An 18,479-nucleotide genomic window follows, 5' to 3' on the forward strand; every position below is an offset into this window, starting at 1 on the left:
CAGCTGTGGAAGGAAGCTGGGAAAAAAAGGCAAATGCTGTCAGGCAATCCAGCCTACTCCTGCTCCATTGAAACCATGAAGCTGTGAACCCAGTCCCCTTCTAACATTTCAATATTGTTGGTGCATCCCCTTATCTTCTTTATAGTTGTCTGTGGTGTATGATTCTTTTCCCCATAAGGAATGCATTTGGTGGCTTTAGCTGAGTGACAATTTCAGAAAGGGATTCTGTGATAGGATGGGCAGCATCTTTCTTGATAGGGAAGAAAGGGCATTTTCTTAGCCCTGTCAGAATTCTTACCTTGTGTAGCAAGGTCATGATAGAGGTCTTAATTATTGATGCAGTCGTCTCTTTCATAGCAATGAGAAAATGTTTGGTTTCAGCTAGTATACTGCCATCATGTAGCTAATATAAAAAGACAATTGGCACACATAAAGATGAATTCCAAGCCTTGTCATTTACAGAATACTAGGAGATACTGTATTTTCATATTTAATTATGGTCTTAAACAGATCTCTTCTAGTTTAAAAAAGTAATAATAATTTCCCTGCCGTTTTGAAAAGAGGAGCTTTACTTGAACATTCTACTTGTACACTGCACAACCTAACCAATGATAACACAATGTGAGAGTATAATAATAGATTACTAATGTTCATTTTACTCTCAGTCTCCTCTTGCGAAGAGAAATGGAAGACCATGAGAAAGAGAAGAAACTACCAAATCCTTTCACAAAATGAGTGAACATCTGATCAAGTGGTTGTAATTATAATGAGGTCATGGAGGTAGCCTCTCCCTAACCAATCAAATACACAACTCTAAGCTTCTTTTAGTCAGAAAACTAAGGCTTACTCTCAGCAAAATTCAGCATATATTCATTGTCATACCTTCTCACTCAGGGATAAATCCATGTTGTTTGAGATACCATGCTGAAGACAGGATCCAAATGAACAGACCATTAGCCGCAGAGCTAACTCGCACTGACTGCACTCCATGAGGTTTTGTAGCACTGCACAGATGGGAGTTCTAGCTGGCAGCAGAAGGTTCTGTCCTATAATATATTTCAGAAACAAACTCAGAAAACAATTAGAACCTTTGTAATAAACATTGTTCTTGAATGTTATCTGAATGAGCATACTGTTCTGAATTATCAGAATGCTTTTCCCTTTTCTTCACCGAATTTATGTCACAAGATGAGCCCTAGCCTCCTTCAAAATCTTAAATTATCAGAGTTTTTAGCTTGGTAAAAGCTAATCATTGCAGTTAGAAAAAAGAAAAAGCTCGTAGTAGTAGAATTTCTGTACTGAGGTATATGCTTGGGCAATGTGCCCAAAATTACAGGAGTGAATAGCAGTAATTACTGTCTAGATGGGGGACTTCTGTGCTGAACCAAACTGCATCCCAACCATGTGGCTTTAAGTGGAACACCCAGATGCCTATTTAAAAACTATGAATTAGTCTTGCATAGGTCTAATTTAAACCTGAAATTTTTTTGGTTGTCTTGTTTATACTTTTGAAGCAGTGAATCTGCCATTGTGATACCTCTAATAAATGCGCAGTTTGCCAGGCTGGTGGAGTCCAAGGGATACAGCTTGTTTTCTGAAAGACAGACAAAAATTCACAGTGTGCTGAGATCTCAGCAACACTATAAAGCCTCAAAGTAACTTAAAATTACTGTACTTCAGCAGCAGGTCACAAAATAGAATAGAAAACATGAATTCTAAGAGCCAGGACTACTGTTTTTATGTATATATATATATATATTTAACTGTGCTGCATATTTATATTCTATATCTCCCCTCTCTCCAAATGAATACTGCTTCCAGGAGCTTGTCTGAGATTTGAGGTGTTTACTTCTCCTCAGACACAGGAGTCAAATTGTCCTAGATATAAAGAAATCAATATGAAATACAGATAGTATACTGACTCAATGTTCAGGATAGTAAGTTTACCAGAAATAGGTAGAAGAGAAGAAATAGTTTCATATATGACTGGAAGAATGGTCTGTGGATCAAGAACTATCCCATCTTCATTAAAGAAATCATTGTAAGTCCACTCTTCATAAGGATCTTTATCACCACCAAAACACGTTGTCTAAATAGAAAGAACAGTTAACAAGTATGTCTACTAACAAACTAAATATATAGAAGGCTATACTTTTCAAGTAAAAAAATAGTAAGTGATACTTTATTTGTAAATGGCTTCTATCTTACTACTTTTTATTAAATGCCCAGTAGTGCTAAATACATTTCCCCACTTAAACAATACTTTTTCATGCTGTGTGTATGTGTGGCCAAAACTCAATTTATTGGAGGCTTTCATAAACCTTCTTAGCCAAATACTATAAGCAAACATTTTTCAATATGATGTTTTCTTTTAGTAACATAATCTTCAGTGCATAAGTATGCTTGCCTTGCCACTTTAATCTATTCTACTCAACTGTAAGGGTCCATTCATTGCAAGCAGCTCAAAGCATTACTTGATCTGAACAAAAAACAAAGATAGTATTCAAGAACTTGATCCCTCTTGTAACTCTTATAAAACAGTTGGGAATGCCCTCACATAAAACACACTTAGTAAAATAAATTGTCCCATCTCCCTCATAGTGTTTAAGTATTTTTCTTTTTTTTTTTTTTAAAAAAAGCTTTTTTTAAAGTCAGCTTTCTATGCTTTCTGGCAGTGTTGGCAGCAGTCATTCAATAAAGGCCCTGCTATTTTCAGTGACGTTAGTAAGATTTATTACACTAAAATGAAAGCTGAGATTTTCTATTTGTGCTTCTTGTGTTTGTGCTGCTGCTGCATTGCCTTCAGTCTACACTTTACACTGAAATATACCCATGTTCAGGGAGATTTTGATCTATGATAGAGCTATGGGCTTCTTTGACTTTGTTTTGTTTCTTAAACAAACTGATTCAGTATTGCTGGAGGAATGGGAAATATATATATGTACAGTGAACTCTATTCAGTCATATTTGAGTTAGTAGAAATTACCTTTGCTGTAAACCCATAGTTTTCTATTTGGCACTGTCTGTAGATGTCCTTGGCAGTTAAAGTGTATTTACATAGTTCCAGAGAATCAAGTAGCAAATCTACGAAAATATTAAGAGCATTAGTATAATATGAATGGATGGATCACATGCTTTATTAAAAGGTTAATATTGTTTTGCAGAATCTATTGTTACAGAAGCATACATAGAAATTCCCTTTTGGCTGGTTTTCCACTAATAATACAAGTAAATGATAAAGAGTAATTACCTGGACTACATATTGTAGCTGCCTGACAAGCCATTTCGTAGATCACTGCAGGAAGGTTCATGTCTTCAGGAGTGATCACTGAAACATCACCCCCCAAAATATGACAAAGCCTTTGACAAGCTGAGAACAGTAGCTTCCCTGTTTCTTTATTACAGTGATTCTTATAGAAGTACCTATTCAAAAAATGAATTTAAAATGTGTGTGTGTATATATATATATAAATGATAATAAGACATATATTTAACATTTTCATTTTGTCTCTCCGTGGGGAGGTAGTAGTAAGTTTAAACTATCTGACAACCTAACCATGAGGAAGAGACTAGATAGAAACCATGGAGCATACAATGGTTTTCTTCTATCTATGTAAGCTGAGCAGCTCTTGTAATGGTTACTTAATATTCTGCCTTGCTTATCTTTCACCAAATAAGCTGCAGGAAATTGCAAAAATCAAAATCCTTCATCTTTTCTCTACACATCTGCTTCCTTTCGCAAAATATCAGAAAAGTGCATTAAAAGAGTTAAACTCTTGAAAATCTCTACAGTATTACCTGCATATCTTTATAGCATCTTCAACTTTTCCAGCATCTAACGCTCTCAAGGCCAATGTTGTTCCCAGCTCTTGCTCTGATCTTTGCAGAAGCAAAGCCATCCTGTACAACCTTGACTCAGTAGAACAGCTCTTTAATTTACCATCTGCTGTTTTGCAATTCATTGTTTGTTCTTTTCTAGACTTTGATGGATATTTGTCAGTTTCATAAGCACTTATGTGCTTCTCAAGAAGTGCAGACATCAGAGTAGGATTCCCAAAGTCTTCAACTGAAAGAAAGATATTGAAGTCTTCCTGCAACAAACATAAGATGGTTATTTGTATTCATGTAGCTTCCTTTAGAATTAGCTTTCTAGATAAGTTATAGAATTATTTTGATGTCTACTGATAATATACAAGCCATACGGATTAAAAAAACCACCTAAACCATGCAGATGAATTATGAATATAATGAATTTTCAATATCATAGGAACCAGTGCAATAACCGTAGTAATGCAAAGTAGTTCCAAACTATAGAGTTCCCTACCTGTAGGGTAGCAAGTGTTTCAAATGTTTTTAGGTTTGCTTCACATTCATCCTTCTTCAGAGGATTGTCTGTTGGAGGGAAAAAACTAATTACTTTCTGATTCCATTTACAAACAAAATGTAAGATGTTATAACTTAGAACTCACCTTTTTGAATTTTGTACAGGAATTTGAGGATCTCTACAAGTGTTTTTGTCATAAACTTTTGTGTTTTTTGCTGCAGAGAAGGGAGAGGTAAACAATTGGTTTGGTCAGACTATTGCCAGTGTAAGATAGTGAACCTTAGGCTGCCACTCTACTGAAATACTATGCAGTGCTCTAGAAGCGTCTTAATCAACAAGTTTAAAGCTCTAAAAAACTATTGGTAAGAAGAGAACAAAATTCTTGTAACTATGAGTTCTTTATGGAAATAACAAATATTTCATAGCTGTACATATGTATGTATTCTACTCAGTCTTTCAGTTCTCAAATATGTTTTCAAAAATCCTGCCTCTCCCCCCTATGTTCTTCTTTCTCCTTACCAGAACAACTCCCTAAAAAAACTGCCAACAATAATTCTTTACTGAGGGTGCAAGGAAGCGATGTGTTCTATCAGCAGTGAAGTTCTGAATGACTTTGGTAGCAAAGCCACACCAACAACTTTTAAATAGATACTTTTCCAAGCAATTACAGGAAAAAAAAAAAATAGGAAAACACATAGGGCTAGAGGTGTAACAAGAAAGCAAGATTTATAAATAGTCCAGTTAGCTAAGATAATGTGTGGAAATGACTAAAATTAACATTCTGATTCTGTGCACTATACAGTTATAAACTCCAGTTAAGACTTAAAAGGTTCCCTAGTAAAACCTCAAAGAAACACCATCATCTTTTCTTGTTGGATGACAGGAGATAATAACATATAAAATAATGCACACAATTTACAGTGTTTAATGACTTGGTACCTCTTCAGAATTATCTGCTTTCCTCTGCAGTACCAGATTTCCCCACACAGTCAATCTCTCTGCAACTTTCTCTGCTTCAGCAATAGTCAGAGATTTTAACAGACTGAGAGACTCTTCTCCCTGGAGAGGAAAGAAAAATAAAAAGAAAAAATAACAGAAATAATTAAGATAGAAGATCATTTATTTATAGGAAAGCTATGCACTTCCTTACTTTGATGATTATTCTGCTGAGGAACTTCAAACTTCTTCATAAAATACATTTACTTTAATGATTTCACCCTGAGTGGTTTCAGTTTTGAGGCTTTCAGTAAAGTGTATGTGCTTACTTCCTAAGGGCTCTAATGAGAAAATTAAAACACGGTTTTGTTCTTTGGCAATTTAAAGTAATTTAAAGGGTATTGTGTTGTATCAAAAATCGCAGAAAAAAGAAACATAGATTTTGGTGGTAAATACATGACTTACCCCAAACCAACTCCAGCAAAGACTTGTGAATATATGTAGCCTTAAATTCCATGCCTGTCTTCTACATATGGGGCACTATTTTTTGTACTTTTTTGCAATGAAGGACGGCTCATGATGACATTGGTCACATTTTCAGTGTTAAGTATAGGCAGTTATGTGTACAATTAATAAAACTGTATTAAAATACCAGTATATATGTGTATAAGGTTTCAGCAAGCAGCGCAACTGTTGCTGTTTTGAAAATAGTCCACAGTGTCTAAATACCCATATCAACTGACATGAAGTATTTTAGTACCCTTTCTTTGTCAATCAGGTCTATCATCCTCAGAATGTAGACTTCCATGGTGGGTAACATATATGCTTCTACCATTTTCAAAGCATCCTTCAAGGAAGTAGGAGTGTCTTGTTTAAGAATGTATTTCACTAGCCTCTGTGAGGGCGGGAAAAAAACAGATATGGAAGTTAGTTTATTCATTTATCAGATAATAAGGGAAGTAACTTATAAACTTCTGCACTGTAATTGTACAGCTCACACCAAGCAAGTTATCTGCAAGTTTAGAAGCTCTGTCTGTAGATAAAACTTCACTAAACATAACTAGGAGAAAATTAGGTATTTATCAGGTAAATTTAGTATTTTTTGTTTGTTAAACAGAACTTAAGTGCTGATTATTTACCATTATCATCTGCTTGTCCTTTAAGAGGTTAGTGTCTCTTATCCCATAGGCCCGCAAAAGCTTCTTCATTTCCATCAGTTGGTAACTTTCCTGCAATAACTTTACTCTGCGGACAAATTAGATTACTGTTTATTTATTTGTTATACATGTATCTGATGTACAGAGGTGATCAAATCACATAGCTATTATTTTAAAAAGATGGAAAAATTCTAACTGAAAAGTAAACATAAAGCTGAAGTATATTCTTTAGGATGTTGTCTTACTTGACATGATTCATTTCCAAATGCTGTTTTACCAGCTGTTCTACTGCTCCACTCCACGGCACCACAGCACCATGCATTATCTGCAGAACTGCATCAAATTTCAGCTAGAATAAGAACATGAGAAGCTTACTCATCAAAATAAGTTAAAAGATTTTTTTTTTGAAGTATTGTTCACCTGTGATTCTTTTAGGCAAGCACTTCTTAGCCCAACCTCTATTGTGTAACAGGCAGTCATTATCATGATGTATCAAACTGGATTAGAAAGTAGTAAATGTAATTTATGACACCACAGAGCTTCATCTTCAGACATGCTAAAGTTGGAGAGTTCTGTATGTGATGATATCAAAACTACATTTAGATTCTCAAGCAAAGAGTATCAGGATAAAAGGACAGCATGATATTTTTTTCCTCATTACTTATATAAACATGTACTCAGGTATTGACATAAAAATTAGGTGTTCCATTCTGAATAGAACTATTTTATTAAACATACTTACATCTGTATTGGAGATGCAACCAATGACAGCTATTGCCTTTGCCTCCCATGCAGTTTCAAATACAGAAGCAGACCGTGTACAGCAACGTTCTAGCAAATCCTGCATATTTCGGTAAAAATAGGATATTTTCATTGAAAAGGTAGGGATACTTTTACACTATAATATATTCCAAAATTCTACGAATGACAGAATGCTTTTGGACATTAAGGGACAGATTTTCCCTCACTGTTTATTGCTGAAATAGTAACTTTCAGTAAGTTTGTTGACAACAGTAAACAAACCTGAAAACTGATGCTAAAATTCATGTGTAAATAAAATGATTACCAGATTTGTTTATGGATTACTCAAGTTTAAATAGGTTTAGTCAAAATGAAGAAGAGGTGTACCTTTATATACTGTAAAAGAAGCTCATCCTTTTGGAGATTATGTTCACAGAGGTAAGGTTTTATAAACTTTTCCAGAATAGATGGGACAAGCTCTGGTGCCAAAATTTTATCAAACATACGAAACACGATAGTAGTTGTGTTTTCCTGGGCAGCAAAGTAGAAAAATGCAGTTTTAGAACATCACAAATTTTAGTCCATGATCCTTCATGTTTCTAATGACCAATTCAACATCCAGTGCCCACTGAATGTAATTAAGGTGCTGGTTCGTCATTCCTTTATACCAAATGAAAGGGAACACCCAGTGTCTCTCTTTTACTAAGTCAGTGTTTAGCTGTACAGTCTCTATTATCTGTATTACAGTGCAAACCATGGAGTTTAAGTCATGTTTTTTAATAGTATCTTATCACATTATGTATCTATACCCCTTATTGAAATGAAAGTTTATTATAAACACAATGTATCAAATAGTATCAGCAGCTTAGGAACCCAAGTGCAACTAATGAACTCAAAATTTAAGGATTCCTCTTTAGTCTTGCTTCCAATTGCATGCTACAACCTTTTTCTGCTCCTCAGAACAGTCCACCACTCTTGAAATGACTGCAGAATTACCTTCTCAAAATCACAGAGCGCCAGCCTACAGTTGTATCTTCTGTAGAGATCTATCAGTTCTTGTAAATCATTTACCAGTTTCTTCAATCTACGTACTTCTTCACAGTCACTACATTTCTGAAACAGTATTTAGAAATGAAAAAGACTTGCTACAATCTTCAATTTTTGATACCTTGTAATCTTGGAGATTCAGTGGATCTACACGCTGAACCTTCATACAGCATACAACAAAGCAAACCAAGTAGGTGTTAATTTCCCTAGTTTCCATTATGCACTTCAGATCTGAGATTCACAAGATCAAGACAGCAGATCTAAATACAGAATGTCTGTTTTCAGTTTCCAAAATGCACACCTGGTTAGCTTTAAGCTTAATCTTTCTTTGCTATCATAGCTCCACCACTGCAGTTACTTATATACCCAGGATATGCAATATATTCAACTTCTATTTATGCAAATTCAGTATACATATCTTTACAGCTAGCTAATTTTTATTACTCACTTTTTCCATGCCAGAGCATGGAGAAATTTGTTTAATGAACTGCAATCTGTTTCCGAAGATTTTGCCAGAAATGAGATATATTCCTTATGAACTTCAAGTAGAAATCTTTAGTGAAATGTGTTTCATACTACAGAAACTTGTGTGTATTACAGAACACTCAAGATTATTTGTATCTAGACTATTCATTCATGTGTTAAAAGGGAATAAATGTTGAACTAATGTTTTTTATCCAGTCTTTAAACCCAAGATAATAGGAAATTAAGTTCCTTCTTTTCAGAGGAGTAATGCATTTTCCATCGAAAGCAGTAATGAACTAATAACAGCTTGTTCCTACACTAGCAAAGAGCATATGTTCTAAAGTCTGAGAATAGCAAATCTTTTTAGTTCCTATGTTTCTTACCAAAGGAGTCCACTGGTCAAAACTTGTCAGATGCATTTCATCTTGATTTTTACTTGTAAAGAAAATCTCTGCCATTTGGAGTCCATTCTCTGGCCAATTTGCCTGTCCAGAAAAAACTGACATCAGCAAACCATGCTGTATGTATAGAAATACAAGGCAAGCAAAGTTTCTACACCACCACTTACCTTATCAGTTAATTCAAGGTTGCGAGCGCTTTGTTCTAGCCATTTGGCTAGTATTTTCTGCAACAGAAACAGATATCAGGAGAGTTATGCTGCCTATCAAAGTGAAATTTGCTATTAGAAATCATTTCAAAAGGAAATAGTTTAAAATATAAGTTGTAGGGAAAGGAATTCATTTAAAAATGAAGTAGAAAAAGGTTCTGAAATTCAAAAAAGTAGGTCTGGCTATAAAAATAACTTAGCTTCAGAAAGTTACCTCTTACAATTATTGAATCAGTTTTACCTGTCCATTTGGCACAACTCTCCTTAAGAAGGGAATCACAACATTTTTCAGCCACAAGCACAGTTCCTTCAGAGGAACAGTGACATGGATGGCATTAAGAAAACTCTCCAGCATTTTCTCATCAAAGGTGTTTTCAAAATCTGCCTAAAGTTTTAGAACAGAACAATTACAAGTTTATGGAGTATATACTTATCAGATATATCGTAATGTTACTTCACTAATAGGAAGATGTAAAAGAGTTCACAGATACAAAGAGAAAAATCTCAGCAGTCATAGTTAGGAATTAAAACATAAAATAGTAATGATAAAAACAAGGGTACTGCTTAAAAGACCTAACTGAAGCAATTTCTTTTTGCAAGTTATGGTGGGTGGACCCCATCCCTTTATTTCTGGGTTTACTTTATAATTCTGTCTTAAGAAAACTGACCTAGAAATATTCATTCTTACATCAGAGATTCCAGTTTATTCTTAAATCAATAGAAAGTTCAATTTTTCAAGGAATTAGATGGAAATTGAAATGTTGTGACAATAGATGAGATTCTGCTTTTGCTTCTTTGAGCTGTTTTGTAACAGCATTAGCCTGATTTTTTGTTTAACAAGGCTGGAAAATTTAAGAGACTTAACAGCCTCCATAAGAATAAAAGATATATTTATGCTGTTTTACCTGATGCCTAAGCCAGAGGTACTGTGCACAAGATAAATTTCCTTCTTCTAGCTGACAAAGGATATTCTTTAAAATGTCCTCATTATTCAAGAATTCTGTCCAAGCAATACCACTAGAAACATGAGAGAAAAAGAAACAGTTATTACATCCAAACCCTGGAGGTGTTCAAAGCCTGTTTGAATGGGGTCCTGGGCAACCTGGCATAGTAGGTAGCAACCCTGTCCAGGATGAGGGGACTGGAGTCAGATGGGACTTAAGGTTCCTCCCAGCTCAAGCCTTTCTATGTTTATTATATGGCAATACGAAAGGAGGTGTAGAGAAGGATCAAAACTTTTCAAGCTTGCACTGTATGCTGTAGAATACAATTGGAGCATTAGATTGCGTGTGCATATATAATGTCACACATATCTACAGTCAAAAAATATATTACAAAAAAAAACAACACCTATACAAGATATTATCTATTGCACACAAATAAATATTTTCAGTATTTAGGCTGACTCAACATCTCTGTTATTCCTTCTCTGCAGTGAAAGACCAGAAGTCCAAATTAAAAGTAAAATAAATGTAATTTAAATGGCAGCTATTAAACCATTATAATAAAATTATCTTTAAATCTTAGGAAATAAACAAACAAACCTGAACTTCTCTAGTCCAAAAGCTCCGTAGAAAGTTGTAAGCCTTGCCTGAGCTCTTAATACCTAAATGCAGATAAGAGATTTAGGGTTGAAATTTGGCTTACTAAACAATATTACCTATGTAACATACATAAGTTTGTTTAATAAAGAATTACTCAGAAATTTCAATTCTAGGAGTAGTTTACATTAACTCTCTTTGAAGGTGTATGAGTGCTGTGTAGTATGAAACAGGCCTAATTAAGAAGTAAAACAAATACTACAAATACCTAATTAAGAAGTAAAACAAGCACTTAAGCAAGCTGTTTCTTTCAATTTCTATAGCGATCAAAAATGAATCTTAATTCATGACTGAAGGAGTTACTTAACTCTGAAAATTATCAATATCATGGATCTCATTTAATATTATAAAATGTAATTGCACTTTGACTTTAAACACTTAACCTTTTATTATATAAAACTGTACATCATAATTGTTAACTGTATGATAGCATAAGGCCAAAGTTTGTCCTTACCTCAGTTAGGGATACTAGATCCCCATCAGATGCTGAAACAATGGTTCTATCATCTTTCTTCAAGATCTGAAACAAACACATGAAACAGTGATATGCTTTTAGATTTTAGTCCAGGAATTAGTATGTAAAAGAAACTTACATAGGCTACTCAAAACTAAACCCCTGTCTCTGGCCTGAAAATAAAACTGTATTTCCCTTTTAGCCCTTAAGAAATTGCAAGAACAAAGTTGCAACAAGTCTTGATTTCTGACAATTTTTCACAATGCAACTTTTTGAATGACTGTAACTGGTTTGAAAGTGCTCTCCCCCTCAAGTTATACAGAAGTATGTAATGCAAAGGGGTAACAGTACGCCATCTGATCTAAACAGCAAAAAAGAAATCCAACCTTACCCTGACTTTAGCATAGTTCAACATTTCTTGAGCAGTTTCATATAGTGGCCATGGAGCATTTATGCAGTAATCCACAACAAACCGGTTATCCTGTTTAAGTAAGGAAACAAGTGGAATTAATTCCAAGCTCCTTTATAATTTGAATTATTCTATTAGAGAAAGGGCAGGAAAGAGGGAGGAGAAAAAGAAGGACCTGAATTTTGTGTAGATTTTCTTTGGCTTCATTCATATAATCCAGCAAGACTTCTTGACCATAACTTCCAATGGAGGCTGAAGCTAGCTTCTCCAAAATAGTATTTGCTTTTACTTTGTATACAAGCTGTTTAAAAACAAAACAAAAAACTAAAAGAGTCAGTTTTAAATTTTGATGTACTTCAGCTTTAAGCATATTTAATTATGCTAATTAATTTTTAAAGGTCTTTACTAGGAAGGGTCAACTTACCTCAACATCGAGTCCAAATTGTATAGCAAAACTCTCAGCCTCAGTGAATTTGTGTTTGTGAAGTAAGCGACTTAGTCTAGGGGTGAGATAAAGTGAAGTTATAATACCGTAATATTAAAAACTCAAATCACAGATGACAGTATTCAAGCTTCAAGGGAAAGCGTACCTATTTTCTGGCAAGGCTTCAGTTAAACTTCTCATCACAACAACAGAAACCGGACTTTCAGTGGACCTGAAGGTGAAAGATAACTACATGAGTTTATCAATTCTAAAATAACTATATGTTGAAGTAATCTGAGTTTTAAGGTAGCAGTGATCAAGTAATATGCAAAACGTTATCTTACATCTGATGATTTTCATGAATTCCTTCCAAGAAGTGTATCGTATCCTGCAGCATATAATAACAGAAATCATTAGGTGGTGGAGTAAATCAGTCATAAGATAACAAAACTGTAGTGCGTTAGGTGTTTCTTAATAGGGAAACAAACTATTGTTTTTCTCTCAGACAAGCATTTTTCCCTCTGCTTATCATGTTAAATCTTGGATGGTTTCCACCATCTAAAATTTCTGAGGCTATTAAGAGGACACATCACGCTGAAACCACCCGGCTACCCCTGTATGGTTGCCATCAATACACCCTCCACACAAGCGCATCATCCTAAAATTACTCTGCACTCTTTCATTTTGTTTAAACCATAGGCATGTCACACTGTAACCACATTACAAACTATGTGAAGAAGGCATCTGTGCTATGTTCCACAAATGTCAAGGTATATATTACATTTCTGACCTTGACTGTTGCATATGTTCTGTTGTGCTTCACACAAGACATGCAATTTCATCAGCTCTTCATGTTACTGTACATTGTTTTCCTCTCACATGCCTTCTCCTCCAGCCTTTCTAACATTTCTAATTCACAAAATTCTTTTTTCAGGCTTTTGTTAAAATCCTTACAAGGAAGCAGTTTAAACAGAAATAAAGTAGATCTCTCATCTAAGTTTAAGAAAATCCCAGATATACTCAGTGCGTTTTTCTTTGCTGAGAGAATTCTAGACTTTATACAGCATTTAGCTGTGTAACAGCAGCAAGAAAATTTGGCACCAGTATTAAATATTGCAGTAGACTGGAACATAGCATACTGAACAGTTTAGTTCTGTTATCTTTTTCTCACCCTTTAGGGATATCATTTTTCTTTGTATGGTTCCTGCAAAAAGTGGTTCTAATCTATAAGAATAATAGTACCCTCCTTAACAATTAAATCCATTGAAACAATTATGTTTATTTGAAGAACAACAAAAAATCTAAACATACCGTGCCAGTCCCGCTTAGGACGAGTGAAGAAACAACAGATACTTCCAAAGAATAGAGCTGTTGCATAGAAGGTAGTGCAAAAACCATTAAACTTCTCATCTATTAAAAAAATAAAAGAAGCAAATCAGATATATGTGATTTGGATATGCTGGTGAGATTGACGTTTGCAGAATCATTTCTGGATTCTTATAGAGTTAAAACCCTGAACCAACTACTGAAAATGAAAATCAAACAGCAGGTCAACATGGTAAGATACCAGTGTGCTTTTCTGCTTAACTGAGAAACAATACAGACAAGGAAACAGACCTGTTTGCTAGTGGGTGTTGTCATGACTATCAGCTTAACATCTGCAAGCCCTTGCCTGTAGATAGAAGAAAGAGGTGAAACAATCAGTCTTTTGCCTTCTCCATTTTACTATTTATCTGTCCCAAATACAGACAAAGTTCAAACTAAAATTCAGACTTGTAAGCAACACTATACAGCTTATCTCACCTTATCTTAGATGAGCATTTCTAAAGTAATACACATTACATGCAAGCTCACTTAGCAGTAAAAATAGATAAACCAAGAAAAAATGGTTTTCTCATCTCCAGCGAGATGCCTAGAAAGTCCAATATTTTGCCCTGCTGACTAAGAAGATCTTGACAAAGATTTCTAAAAGTTAATTACTATAGAAAATAAGTATTTGTAGTGCACCTCCTATAGGAATGCACAACTTTTTACTTTTCAGAACTGATCATACAGTACTCTTACTTACCGCATGGCTGAAGAAGAATCAGACTCTGTGGTTAGAAGAAATTCTTCAATATGTATTAAAGGCCAATCCCAAATTAAAGTAAGAGAATAAACATCCCATATGCTTAAGATATTCTGGGAAAAAAGTAAAAAATAATCAGATACGGTTTTCCTCTCTCTCTTCATTGAGGGTATTTTTGGTCTACATTGAGCAGAATATTAAAGCTTAAATAATGACAAAAAAAAACCTCAAACAATAAGATCAAGATCCTCAAAATAAGCATCTTTATTTAATGCAAATGTATGCTAAAAGTTATTTTAAAAAGCTCTTTAAGAGCATTGGAAAATGAAGGCTAAACCAAACTGTTTCACGTACCTCTGTATCTAAAACAAACAGCAGGTTGTCAAGAACTTGAAGTTTCACTGCATCTAAAAAGAAATAACACATAATCATAACAATTCATTTTTTTCCTTGAAAAGTGTATTTGAAGCAAAAACAATTTCCATGTACCACCAAGCACTGAAAGCAGACATTTATCTTCACAGACCTGAGAAGTTCTGATAGCATTTTTACTAAAACCAGCAAGGTACCTGAAAATGTCTTATATTCTGCAGCTATACATGAATTCCACACTTGTCTGTAAAACAACAACAAAAAAGTCTTTACCTCTGATAAGACTTGAATCTGCAAAGCTTCGAATAGACACCAGGTTGTTGGTAGTGTCTACCTTCCAGCTGGAGAGTACATGATCTCCTTTACCCTATCAATAAAAGCAAAGTGATGTAGGACTTATAGGGTTACATGTTTTACATGTGGCAGATTTACCTCTCTAAACAACCTTTAACTTATAAAAAAAACTTGAAAAATTGCACGACTAACTTAAACTTTATTTTCAGTCAATACTGATGTTCAGAAAAATGCTCTTCCGAGCTCTGGTTTTCCAAGCCCTAAAGCAAGACTACAAGTAAGTCTAACCTTGTACAAGTTAGGAACCGCGGTGATTTACTAAGGTCACATTTTCCTCATAACAGAGAGAGTTCTGAAATAACAGTAGTTTCCTTACAGAAAAAGATTGCAAAACGGATCACTTTTAAATTTACAATGAAGGAAATTAAAGACAGTGCAAAAAAATCATTCTTTTTAAAGCAGATAGACATAAAACTTCGTTGTAGATCAACAAATGCTATCATTGATCCCATAACAATTGTTACAAACGTATTATTACTACTTACCCCAATTATCATGTGCATTTTATTTGCCAAATTACTTATCACAAAATTCTGACAGCCAAGGCTGTGATATTCCTCTGTGGCAATGAAAGCTGTCTTTATCTGTCCTTGCAACTATTGGGGCAGAGAATGAAAGGAAAGCAAACAACAGAGAAGAAAAGTTACCTTTAAAAGCAGCAGATACATTCTGATCTTCTCACCTCCCCATGAACATTAATTACTTTTTCTTTTTTATGAATTGCAATAATAAACTGGTTAGTTTCCAATGGAACACACTATATAAAGTCTTGTTACAAACTCTGCACTTTAACACAGATATTAGAAGTCACGTTTCTTACCTTTGTTGCTGCAGCCATATCCATCTTGTCAATTGCTATGTTAAAATATTATAAAAAACACACCCATGTTAAATAAGCTTTTTAAAAATAAAATTTGAAAAAGTCACTAAACATCATATAGGATAGTATAATCCAGCCTGACTCATCTGAAGGGAAGATGAGTCACTATCCTTGGCAGGATATATTTCTATTGATTTCAATGTGTAAGTTTCAGAAAATTCTAACTGTGCTTACAACCCTTTAAAAATTAAACTTGTTATCAGTATTCTTCAGTGCAGTTCAAACCGATGTTATGATATGAAATTCTGCTTCCATAAAATTCATTACTTTTCTCTATAGCAGTAAATAGTGTGAACACAAGCTGAAGAAATTATTGTATGAATTTAACAATAATTTTTAATGAACTTAGCTATATATGGGTTTCTCTTTAAAACCAAACTAAGGCTACCTAAGCAATCCCAAATCAACATCTTAACAAATAGAAAGGTGCGTGTAAGAGATCTTTAATACCGCTCTACCTGTTCAAGTTGAAATCCCAGTTGGTTTAGATTATCTTACCTTCTCGTGTTTCAGCAAGTGGGAGATGCATAATGCAAAAGAAACCCTTGCTCGTGAGAATGAACATATGATAAACACCTAAAAAAGCAACAAAGAAAACAACAAACCAACAACAAAATACAACACAAACATACTGAACTATAGTATTCCTTAAGTGTAAAGACACTACTTGCTTCAAAATAGGAAACTGAAATAACTGATAAAAATTCTGACCAGCTAAATGGATTATTTTGAAAAAAAATCTGTCACTTTCACCGAAGAGAGATAGTATACGAGCTTTTAGGGTTCTATTCATATGTATGGTTTTTGTTGTTATAATACTTACCTGTAACTGCTGTATCTTTTTCGATGAAGAGATTTAAGTAGGTCTTTTCACTTGAAGACCTCTCAACCAAAATCTAGGATGGAATCAATGAATCAATATTTGTGTGTTTCATTTGAAAAAAAAATAGAAGTCTTCATTTGAAATACTGTTCACCAGCTTAAATTTTAATCTTCTTTCATGAAGAACTCATGGTTTATACGTAACATTCCTTGTTGTGTATCTGTACACAACATACTATAAGTAACTTATACACAATATTCTTTGTGTATAACTTGTTATTTATAGCAACAAAAATGTCCCTTTAATCTGGTTGTTTGTTCAGACTAAGAACTGTTCAAAACATGAGACTATTTCTATATAAACACATGGGAAAGAGAAAGAAAAACAAAAGCAACAACAAAACAAACAAAAAAACAACAAGAAACCCTGAGAACAAAAGATTTGGTACAACGTCAGGATAGAACAATTACTGTACCTTAGTCAGCAAGGTTTGTTTTGATGGAATATGAATAAGATGGATATTGCCACTTCTCTCACCAACCACAAGGAACTGTTTTTCTTGACACATACCAACCACATCCACATTAGTATCTGAAAAGTTCCATGCCACAATGTCAACTATTAAGATATTTTCATTAGCAGACATGCATATTTGAAACACAGAAGGTGGGCAATACAGCGTTCTAGATTTCTACAAATGTATTTACTTGGGTAAAACTAAGAAGAAAGAGCACAGAATGAGTGGCTTTGCTCTCCACTACTCCCATTGCAGTGAGAAGTTAACAAGTATTCTAATTAAGTTGTACGGGAATACATGGTTAATGACATACAGAATCCCATTTGGTTATTTAGTTATTCGTTGTAACTTACAGGGCAGATCGATACACAAGCTGAACTGTAAAGTAGTGAACTTACCAAACTGAATGTGCAGCTGCAGAGCCTGTCCCGTGCTGTCAAGAAGTACCACCGATCTGTCAACAACAATAATGCTGCCATCCCTTGAGCTGCGCGCGTACAGCTGAGGATTAACTGAGACCTGAGAATAAAAAGGCTGTTACACGTAATAACTGGAACACTTCAGAAATACGACAGTGTCCCTCGTATATACAAGGAAACAGAACACAGCTCTGAGGAGTTCTACCTGTTCTGAAGACGTGATTTGAAGCAGTGAGTCCACTTGGTACAAGGCACTGCCGCATTCCTGGCCTAAGCCCACAGACAGCTGCTCTGTCCTTGTGTCATCGTTTGCCAGGATCTCGATATCGTTCCACATTCTTACCTATGATAATTACCACATAAGCGAGAGAACTTTAAGGAAATTAGACAACTGTCTATAAATCATTGTCCTTAGTGCTCTATTGTGGGTCTGCCTCTGGGAGGAAGGATGCTGGGATACACTTTCTTAAAGGCACACTGAAGGAAGATAAAATGTCTATTACCAGAGTAATGGAAGGGGCGCCCAGCTGATCGCAAGGGCAGGCCCGGCTAAACACAACTGAGGGAGGAGAGATTTTGTGCCGTGTGCTGGGTACGATTCAGCGACAGAGAACCCTCCTCGTCACACAGACACCCCCTGGGCCGCAAGCTATACCCATCGCCCCCATCCCCCATATCCTCCCTAGTCCCCCCATCCCCCCCATCCCCTCACCACAGCGCCTCAGCCGCCAACATACCGCCACACTCAGCCGCCTTAGACTTTCAAATTGGCGGGAGCGCTGCTGCCACTACAGGTCGCGGCAAGGACCAAACTTCCTCCAAACGCGCGAGCGCACACGCGTTGCTAAGATACCGCCTGGCTCTTCTTCTTTCCCAGCATG

At 35.2% G+C, this 18,479-nt stretch overlaps 1 protein-coding gene across 1 annotated transcript in view; it reads right to left on the reverse strand.

Annotated features, from left to right (window-relative positions):
- The window catches only part of KNTC1 (kinetochore associated 1), a 32,461-nt gene extending 14,046 nt beyond the window's left edge, over positions 1-18,415 (reverse strand). Inside the window, exons 1-40 of the mRNA XM_072350941.1 lie at positions 18,336-18,415; positions 17,804-17,941; positions 17,578-17,698; positions 17,138-17,253; positions 16,663-16,735; positions 16,338-16,415; positions 15,780-15,814; positions 15,445-15,555; positions 14,879-14,972; positions 14,588-14,640; positions 14,234-14,346; positions 13,783-13,837; positions 13,477-13,575; positions 12,510-12,553; positions 12,332-12,397; positions 12,166-12,241; positions 11,917-12,042; positions 11,724-11,813; positions 11,333-11,398; positions 10,822-10,883; positions 10,183-10,294; positions 9,519-9,662; positions 9,239-9,295; positions 9,054-9,155; positions 8,155-8,271; positions 7,546-7,689; positions 7,160-7,258; positions 6,663-6,766; positions 6,400-6,505; positions 6,021-6,155; positions 5,264-5,383; positions 4,470-4,539; positions 4,325-4,392; positions 3,799-4,091; positions 3,251-3,423; positions 2,987-3,084; positions 1,948-2,089; positions 1,538-1,594; positions 883-1,046; positions 299-403 (exon numbers count right to left, since the gene is read on the reverse strand). Of these exons, the coding sequence (XP_072207042.1) occupies positions 299-403; positions 883-1,046; positions 1,538-1,594; positions 1,948-2,089; positions 2,987-3,084; positions 3,251-3,423; positions 3,799-4,091; positions 4,325-4,392; positions 4,470-4,539; positions 5,264-5,383; positions 6,021-6,155; positions 6,400-6,505; positions 6,663-6,766; positions 7,160-7,258; positions 7,546-7,689; positions 8,155-8,271; positions 9,054-9,155; positions 9,239-9,295; positions 9,519-9,662; positions 10,183-10,294; positions 10,822-10,883; positions 11,333-11,398; positions 11,724-11,813; positions 11,917-12,042; positions 12,166-12,241; positions 12,332-12,397; positions 12,510-12,553; positions 13,477-13,575; positions 13,783-13,837; positions 14,234-14,346; positions 14,588-14,640; positions 14,879-14,972; positions 15,445-15,555; positions 15,780-15,814; positions 16,338-16,415; positions 16,663-16,735; positions 17,138-17,253; positions 17,578-17,698; positions 17,804-17,935 (4,020 nt within the window). The 5' untranslated portion in view covers positions 17,936-17,941; positions 18,336-18,415. The remainder of the gene's footprint in view (positions 1-298; positions 404-882; positions 1,047-1,537; positions 1,595-1,947; positions 2,090-2,986; positions 3,085-3,250; positions 3,424-3,798; positions 4,092-4,324; positions 4,393-4,469; positions 4,540-5,263; positions 5,384-6,020; positions 6,156-6,399; positions 6,506-6,662; positions 6,767-7,159; positions 7,259-7,545; positions 7,690-8,154; positions 8,272-9,053; positions 9,156-9,238; positions 9,296-9,518; positions 9,663-10,182; positions 10,295-10,821; positions 10,884-11,332; positions 11,399-11,723; positions 11,814-11,916; positions 12,043-12,165; positions 12,242-12,331; positions 12,398-12,509; positions 12,554-13,476; positions 13,576-13,782; positions 13,838-14,233; positions 14,347-14,587; positions 14,641-14,878; positions 14,973-15,444; positions 15,556-15,779; positions 15,815-16,337; positions 16,416-16,662; positions 16,736-17,137; positions 17,254-17,577; positions 17,699-17,803; positions 17,942-18,335) is intronic.
- Positions 18,416-18,479: the final 64 nt, after the last annotated feature.

The sequence above is a fragment of the Excalfactoria chinensis genome, chromosome 16 (genome assembly GCF_039878825.1).
Source record: "Excalfactoria chinensis isolate bCotChi1 chromosome 16, bCotChi1.hap2, whole genome shotgun sequence".
Classification (NCBI taxonomy): domain Eukaryota; kingdom Metazoa; phylum Chordata; class Aves; order Galliformes; family Phasianidae; genus Excalfactoria; species Excalfactoria chinensis.